The sequence below is a fragment of the Herpailurus yagouaroundi genome, unplaced genomic scaffold, assembly GCF_014898765.1.
Source record: "Herpailurus yagouaroundi ecotype Mexico unplaced genomic scaffold, PumYag 196, whole genome shotgun sequence".
NCBI lineage: Eukaryota > Metazoa > Chordata > Mammalia > Carnivora > Felidae > Herpailurus > Herpailurus yagouaroundi.
The window spans coordinates 28,158,887-28,168,047 of NW_024412427.1; the positions used below are offsets into that span (position 1 = coordinate 28,158,887).

At 39.5% G+C, this 9,161-nt stretch overlaps 1 protein-coding gene across 1 annotated transcript in view; it reads left to right on the forward strand.

Annotated features, from left to right (window-relative positions):
* The window catches only part of MACROD2 (mono-ADP ribosylhydrolase 2), a 2,049,910-nt gene extending 2,041,172 nt beyond the window's left edge, over nt 1–8,738 (forward strand). Inside the window, exons 18-19 of the mRNA XM_040447744.1 lie at nt 2,190–2,258; nt 8,653–8,738. Of these exons, the coding sequence (XP_040303678.1) occupies nt 2,190–2,251 (62 nt within the window). The 3' untranslated portion in view covers nt 2,252–2,258; nt 8,653–8,738. The remainder of the gene's footprint in view (nt 1–2,189; nt 2,259–8,652) is intronic.
* The last annotated feature ends 423 nt before the right edge of the window (nt 8,739–9,161 follow it).

Consider the following 9,161-nt stretch of genomic DNA (forward strand, 5'->3'; position numbering starts at 1 on the left):
TTTTTTCACTCATAGGTATGAATTACCTAGGAGAATGTTTTTCAACTTCAGGTCCATTAAAGACTACCACATGTTAGTCACGCTCAGTTGAATGAAACCTGCCACAGCCTGGTTGTGACATTATAGACATGGTTCTTTACTAATTCTTTATAAAACATGTTCTGAAAAATAGCAGGCCCATACAATGCTCATTGAATAAAAGGGAAAGAAATGTGAGAAATACTAAGCTTTAGTCCTCACTTAGAGATTCGCCACGCATATTACAGGCTCTCAGAAGGCTCAGCTGTAAAGAGGTGTATTAACATTGCTTTTCCCAAACGTATTTGATCACGGGATGCTTTTTATATTAACATTTGCTAATAGGTTTTGGAACCAGTGACCCTTGGGTTGGAGGAAGAAACAGAGAAAGAATGTTCTCCTATATTTTATGCGGCACACTACCTCACTAAGATGGGCAACCTTACAATAATTTTGTAGACCAGGATAGAAAGTACATGTATTATTCTCCTCATATCAGTTGCATTGCTGCATCTGGCCAGTTTATACCTGGGGTTTAGAGTAAGCTCACACATCATGAGAGACCCAGGATAGTTTGCAGGTGGAACAGAGACCCATTTTTAAAACCTTCCTCCTTAAGAAAGAGTTGGGTGGTATGCCCTTCAATGTCACTTCCTCTTTCATGCCTCCTTGGAGTGTGAAAAGCAGCATCTGCCACTACTTTAATTTAATCAAGTTTTCCTGTTTGAGAAAAAGAGCTTTGGATTGTTGATTTATTGTGCCAGTAAATGAAGACTACCTGAACGAGAACAAACAGAGGTTACTTATTCAGCTAAGTATAGTCGGCTGTTATCACTGGTGTTGGTCGACTCAAAGGCAGGCAGAGAAGTGGAAAATCTTTATTGTTAACAAAAGAGAAGGTTCCAAGCATCCTCTGAGTGGAGGTGGTTGGCATGGGGAAGCTGGATTTGGGCTACCTAGAACTGGGTGATTGGTTGGCTTTCCCTGTTTGGTCCTTCGTTGGAATATTGGCCCAGAATATGGTGGAGCTGGCAGTCACTGTCAAGTCCTGACCATTCTAAGCTGATTGCTACAGAGGCTGTGGTTGGATTGCCCAGGCTGGTTGCTGTAGAGGTTTTTAGTCAGTTATATTGTTACATACGGTCTGGCCACTGTCCATTTGTATATTGTCTCTCCGTTCATAATATGGGCTTTGATGCTTTAAAAATATCCATCTAATTAAACCTACTCACCCTTGAAATTTTCCAGAGCGACTGCTATGCCTCCCTGCTCTGGAATACTTCTGGACAATGGCTTTGATTATGCATTCAGATTTTATGCAAATGTTCGCAGAACAATGCACACAGTAATGTAAAAGCATACATTTTATTCTTTTTTTTATTTATTTTTATTTTTTTTTTATTTTTTTTTTCTTTTCAACGTTTTTATTTATTTTTGGGACAGAGAGAGACAGAGCATGAACGGGGGAGGGGCAGAGAGAGAGGGAGACACAGAATCGGAAACAGGCTCCAGGCTCTGAGCCATCAGCCCAGAGCCCGACGCGCGGCTCGAACTCACGGACCGCGAGATCGTGACCTGGCTGAAGTCGGACGCTTAACCGACTGCGCCACCCAGGCGCCCCAAAAGCACACATTTTAGCATTGCTGTGTGGTCTGGTCAGATGTTCTGCTTTTCTGTTGCATGGTATCCACTGCTGCTGCACCCACTGGCCAATTTACAGGGTCTGTTTCGAAATTCACACTTGAAAACATAGCGAACCAAACAGGCCTACTGACATTGCCATTTTAGAGACAACTGCTCACCTCTCTGCATGTCAATGATCTGTTTTGCTTTGTTTTCTTTTTCTTTTCTTAGACATCTATTAAGGCCTTTGAATTTACCTCAGGATGGTAATAAATGCACCCAAAATGGCAACCCAAAAATCTAGTATAAAATGACAGCTCAGCTTCTACAGTTCAGTAAGAGGCAATTCTGCCCTCCTTGGCCCCTGGGAGTAAAAATCTAAAACCCCCAAATCTAAAAACCCAAATCTGGAATGAGTGAAAAAGGAACTGAAAAGAGGTACAAGATATGAGATCAGGAATGTAACGACTCACAGACCATTGTAATGTGTTCAAAAGATTTGGGTTTAATCAATATTTAACCTTTTTTGTTTTCCTTTCTGGTTACAGTTGAAATGAATAGTCAGGTTGACAGTGTAAATGACCCAACAGAGAGTCAGCAAGAAGATTAACTGATAGGTAAGTTGCCCCTGTAGTGGGATTTTCAATTGATTAAACCAGCCATGGGAAGTGTTTGTAAATGGTATATTGGATTTCCCTCGGTTCTGCCAAGTCCCACAGTGTGGCTCAGGCTATACTTTAAAAATCTTTACACCAAATAACACAGTGGAAGGAGCAAGGATAACCCCTTAAAACTCACCATGCTTTGAGGGAAATAAGCCACAACATAGTCAAATATTCAGTTCCCTGCTTTTCTGAGTTTTGACAACAAGAAAAAAATGTTTCCATCCATCTAACCTCCTGGCCTCCCAGAGGGATCAAGTTATTTCAGCAACCCCTAGCTGATTCTGAAGCATTGCTTTTCCAGAAGCTACCTGCTGAGTTGTTTTTTTTTTTTTTTTTTCAACGTTTATTTATTTTTGGGACAGAGAGAGACAGAGCATGAACGGGGGAGGGGCAGAGAGAGAGGGAGACACAGAATCGGAAACAGGCTCCAGGCTCTGAGCCATCAGCCCAGAGCCCGATGCGGGGCTTGAACTCACAGACTGCGAGATCGTGACCTGGCTGAAGTCGGACGCTTAACCGACTGCGCCACCCAGGCGCCCCTGCTGAGTTGTTTTTAACAACTAACACTAAATAATAGTTTTTAAACGTAACACTAAATATCTCTCTCTGGAGAATGTGGAAAGGCACTTGAGTGTGTTTGGGCAGAAAGAAGCCTGACTTGTGTCCTATCTTGTCACACCACTACCTGTGGACCTGTATGTCTACACGGGGTTTGTTGAGTTGAATGAGCCTTGGGGAACTCCCCAAGAAAATCATAGTCCTTGGGGCACCTGGGTGGCTCAGTCGGTTAAGCCTCCAACTTCGGCTTAGGTCACGATCTCACGGTTCATGAGTTCGAGCCCTGCATCGGGCTCCGTGTTGACAGCTCAGAGCCTGGAGCCTGCTTCGGATTCTGTGTCTTCCTCTCTCTCTGACCCTCCCCCATTCATGCTCTGTCTGTGTCTGTCTCAAAAATAAATAAACATTAAAAAAAAAAAAAAAAAAAAACAGAGAATCATAGTCCAGAGCAGTTCATGTTTAGGAGTTATTCCAAACCACCATTCTAAATCTCTCATCAGAGAGTGAAATTTATCTAAAATGATGAGTAGTCTGTAACCCTTTTCCATATCTTGAGGTCTGGTGAGAAGAATTAGAGAAGTCAATCTCGCTATTCTGATTCCTAGCTGAAAATAGTAACTGTGAAAAAAAAAAACCCTATGAAATAGATGAATTGTGGGTCATCCAGTGTAAGACACAATTGTGTTCACACCATTGCCTCTTAGCACCTTCCTGCACTCCCTGGCCTCTTCTCGGTGGGCCTCTACACTCACCCAGAAGACCATGTTGCTCCAGACTTGAGTTCCAACATCACAGTAGAATAAAGCTTGAGAATATATGAAAGTAGGCACCTGTCCTTCCCATCGTGGTCTTGAACATCATTTAAAACTAAATATAATAGTATTTGTGTAATACATACAAATGTAGTATTTGTACTATACATGTATATGTATAGCACTGCTAAAAAATTAAAACTCATACAAATATGGTCTTATAAACATTTCTCCTTTTTTTAAACCTTGTTCATGTATTTAAAATTATCCTGTTAGGTTGAAGAAATGATACAGTAAAGAAGTTTCCATTAAAAAGTAATGAAGTGAGGCTAAGCCTGAACAATTTAAATGCAGGTTCCTCAGTGTTGCCTTACCTTTTGCCCTTTTATTGCCAACAAACTATAAACTTCTTTCTAGAATTTTTCTTACAGACACTATTATTTCCCTGTGTGATCAATATCTAAATAAATTATCCAGATCAATGTTTTCCTTGGTTAATGTCAAAATATTTTCTTTGACCATGAACATGAATCAATCTTTTTACCCAAATGAGTAAGTTGTCAAAACTTAAAGTTCAATATTAGTTTAAGGAAACTCAATTCCAGGAAGGAGAAGTGACTTACACAGGGTCACTTGGATGATCAATGGAAGTTCAGATACTCCCAGGACAGTTATTTGATGACACCATACTGCTCCCTAAACAGTAGACAGTTTCTGAACACAGTTGCCACAGAGAACAGTATGACCTGAGGAACTTTAGTAATTCCCACAGAAATATTTAGACAGCTGAATTTGTAGAGGTTATGTGGTAGTTAAAAAGAAAAAAGGGACTTTTAGTTCTGTGCATCACACATTCAGGAAATGGAAGAAATACAGTGAAATCGAATTAGAATTACAGAGTTCCAAGATATGATGCAAGAATATTTTAGTGTTGTGTAATTTATAATTGTAAAGAATCAGGAGTATCATAAATGGCAATAGGGGAATGACTCAGCAAATCAATAGAACACTTTTCCAATATAAAAATAAGTTTTCAACAGGTATTTGAGGTCATGGAAAGGTGGTTAAAGAATCTGAACCTTTGGTTCTAGAGAAACATGGCAGGCTGAGTTTGGCAGCTACCTAGGTACATTTTAAGAGGCCCTGTAACTTCCATGTTTACACTCTCAGAATGCTTGCTCTTGGAACCCAACCATCCTGTAAGAAGCTCAAACACTACTATAGAAGGAGAAAGGCCCCAGGGAGGAAGATTCTGGAACTGAGGGCCATTTTGGATGTTCTGACCCCAATGGAGACCACCTGGAACAGATAAACTGCCCAGCTGAGGCAAGACCAGACTATAGAACCTTGAAAAATAACAAACCATGATGTTTTTGCCACTAAGTTTTGGGGTAACTTGTTATGTAGCAACAGGTAACTGGAAAGGTGAGGTGATGCAGAATGTCTCCTAATACAAATGTTTAGAAATGAGAAATAAATTATAACAAAAAATGTTTAAATACCTAGCTAGCTCAACTGACATGAAAACAAAGGTGCCAGATATAAAGAGGAATTTGAAATCTAAAGCTATAATGTGGTAAGCTGAAGACACAGTAGCCCTAAGGGCTACAGTTTGGTTGTTGATGCTGAAATAGGCCCTATGGCTAGACCCTTGCTTACTAATGTCCACCTAGGACCTTGAGCCACTCAGGGTAAGAAGTTATAACTGATAACTCTACCTAAATAAACCTGGGATTTCCAGCTCAAGAAGTTAACAAGGAGACCTGTGTCAGCCCAAGGGTGCCATGAGGAGAAGGAAAAAGGTTCCCGTGACAAGTAGAAAACACAAATGCACCATGAATTTGAAACACAAATTTATGCCATCAAAAGTCATACAGAAATACACAGACTGAGAATTAATTTAATAGTTGATTATAGACAGTACCATCCCTGCTGTCAATAACACATTGAAATGTGAAACTATCACTTGGAATTCCTACAAAGGAAAAAAAAAATTCTCGGATGATGAATTCACAATTTGACGTCTTACAAAACACACAAGGAAATGACCTACCATGAATGAGAATCAGTGGGGAAATTTAAAGGATGATTAGTGCTGTGATAATTTTAGAGTAGAAAATTCTGAAGATTTTATAAAATAAGTACATTTAAATGACAAAAAAAAAGATAAAAAGCAGATATAAAACTGTAAGAAAAGAGCAGTGCTCTGAAAAAATAAGAACCATTTGAAAAAGCAAATAGACATATGGCAATGTGAATGACACATAAAGAGACATGAAGGCTGGAAGGAGAGGGGCCAAGATGTTTGTGCTCAAAACATGTTCTAAAAGGAGAGAGTAGATAGTGTCTGAAAGATAATGGCTGAGGATTTATCAGAATTGACAAAAGTCATGAGTTTTAAGTTCAAAGAAGAATAATAAGTTGCAAGCAGGACATATCTAAAATAAACCCACCAATAGGCATTGCACAACAGCAGAGAACAAGGAAAAAAAACGTGAAACAACTAAAGGGAAAGGAGAGTTAACCTATAAAGAAATAAGTATGGTATGTTCCCCACATCAAGGATTTAATTCAGAAGATAGTGGAATAATTCTGAGTTTTCAAAACACGGATAAAAATCATTGTCAGTGTGCAGTTCTCTCCTAGTTCCACTATCATTTAAGAAGATAGTAACTGCCATTTTTAGGAAGAAAAGAAAAGTTTGCTACTCACATACTCTATCTCTAAAAGCTACTAACAGATGCATAACAGTGAGAAGAAAACTAAGCCCAGAGGAAAGATGAAGGTGAAGGAAACAATTGTAAGCCAAGGAGAATCGTAAACACAAAGGCATAATCAAAGTATATATTGACCATACATTTATAATAATAATCAGTGGGTGGCTAAAAACAGGGCAAAACAAAATTACTATTTATGAGCATTTTTTTTTTAATTTGGGGTGCCTGGGTGGCTCAGTTGGTTAAGTGTCTAACTTCAGCTCAGGCCATGATCTCACAGTCCATGGGTTCGAGCCCCACGTCGGGCTCTGTGCTGACAGCTCAGAGCCTGGAGCCTGCTTCGGATTCTGTGTCTCCCTCTGTCTCCACAGCTACCCCACTCATTCTCTGTCTCACTCCGTCTCTCAAAAATAAATAAATGTTAAAAAAATATTTAAAATTTTTTTTTATCTGACAGAGAGAGAAAGAGGGAAAGAAAGTGCGAGTGAGGGAGAGGGGAAAAGAGAGAGAGAGAGAAAGAGAGGTAGAGAGAGAAAAGGAGAGAGAGACAGAGAGAGAGACAGAGAGAGAGAGAGAGAGAGAAAGAGAGAGAGAGAGAGAGAGAGAGAATCCCAAGCAGGCTTCATGCCCAGTGCAGAGCCCAATGCAAGGCTCAATCCCATGACCTTGGGCTCATGACCTGAACTGAAACCAAGAGTCAGATGTTCAACCCACTGAGCCATCCAGGTGCCCATGTACATTTTATAATACATAAAGTAATACTATATACCTTCTATTATGTGTGTATTTGTGAGTATATATTTGTGTAAAAGTATAAAAACGTGAAAGTTGATTCACAATGAAACTAGGATTTGGTAATCTCTGGGAAGGAAGAGAAATATTTTTAACTTATCTATAAATTACATTAATTTATCTATAAATAATTTACCTGCATCTTTTATTTTTGAAAAGTAAAGATTGCAAGGAAATTTGAAAAATATTAGCATATATTAAATATGGATAGGCTGGGGCGCCTGGGTGGCGCAGTCGGTTAAACGTCCGACTTCAGCCAGGTCACGATCTCGCGGTCCGTGAGTTCGAGCCCCGCGTCAGGCTCTGGGCTGATGGCTCGGAGCCTGGAGCCTGTTTCCGATTCTGTGTCTCCCTCTCTCTCTGCCCCTCCCCCGTTCATGCTCTGTCTCTGTCTGTCCCATAAATAAATAAAAACGTTGAAAAAAATTAAAAAAAAAATAAAAATAAATATGGATAGGGAATACATACTAGGTATGTTATACTGTTTATAAGTTTCTTTACATTTGCAATTTTCATTTTTTAAAATTAAAATATATAATTGTGTATATTTGTATTAGAGAGATATAGAAAAATACTATACGGAAATACTCCACAATATTAACCAAAAAAATTATCCATGGAGGAATGATACAGGATTTTTTCTTCTCATTTACTTTTGGCTATTTTAAATACCATATGCCACAAGCATTATATTGCTTTCATTTACACATACACACCTAAAAGAATACTTTTTTACAGATTCATAGGACACCAGATAGAAAATCAACTCAGAGATCATCTGCTGCAGTTCTTCCGTGCAGAGACATAGTAATTTACAGTGATAGAAATCAGATCAATTGTTGGTTCGAGCAGGGTGGGATTAATAGTTGGAAAGGGTACTTTTGGGGTGACGGGAATGTTTTATATCTTGATAGCGGTGTAGGTTAAATGTATGTGTTTTGCAAAACAGGTCGAAGTATGCTTAAGATCTGTGCATTTCCTATATGTGGATTATACCTCACCTTTTTAAAATCTGAAATAAAGAATATCAACGCTTCTAAGGCACAGTATCTTCTTAGAGTTCTCTCTCAGGTGGGGGACACAGCAGAGACTTAGTAAGATCTCAAAGTGGTAGTATAGCCATCAATAACTTTTGCAAATCTGCGTTATGTACATTGTTACTATTATTTCTCTATGGAACCCTGGAAATAAGAGCATATGAATGGACCCAAGAAAGGAGGACACAGCATTGCAAGATTAGGTCTTTCAAAGACTACTTTGAAGACTTGAGTTAATCGTCCCCATCAGCGGAAGCAAGTCATGAATGTGGCATGCATTTATTAGCAGTGATTTATATGCTCTTTAAAGATACTGTGTGCCAGCAATCACAGCCCAGATATCCAAAGCTCTTTGATAGTCCAAGATATTCCTAGGCTTGTTTGAGGGGTAAGAAACATTTAAATGACTGTGTTAAAAAGACATTCCCTGCTAAGTCTATGAAATCTATTATCTTTAATCTAACAAATGGTTTCTCCTTGTCTTTGGCAGGGGCACAAGATGAAGCAAAGGAACAAAGAAATGGAAGTAAATCACAGTCCTCAGCATCGCAGGCCTCTCCTGGCCCTGGGGGGGGGGGGCCCGCCCCCCGTTGTAGGAAGACAGTAGTGCTAGCTGTGGAGGAGGGAGGTGTGGGCAGGGCACGTCCCAGGGAAGGGCCTAGAATCCTTTGCTCTAATTTCTCCAGCTGCATTTTGTTCTGTTCACCTGCAGAAAAAGAAAGAAAAAAAAAAAAAGAAAAAAAAAAAAGAAAAAAAAAGTTTCCTTTAATTTAGTGACGGGACCCATGTTAATGCATCTTTCAGGCGCTATCCCTGTAATTTCTGTTTTTTCTCTCATGACCTTTCCCAGGGTCACAGTGGCACGGTGTAACCCTCACATGTGTATCCTGGCCCCTGTCCGCTTTCTTGATTATTTCACAAAGCTGGTCGATACTGTGGTTTCTTCAAAGAAAGAGAAGATGATTGATAAACAGCAAGCTAAATTTCAGGTGTCGTCGA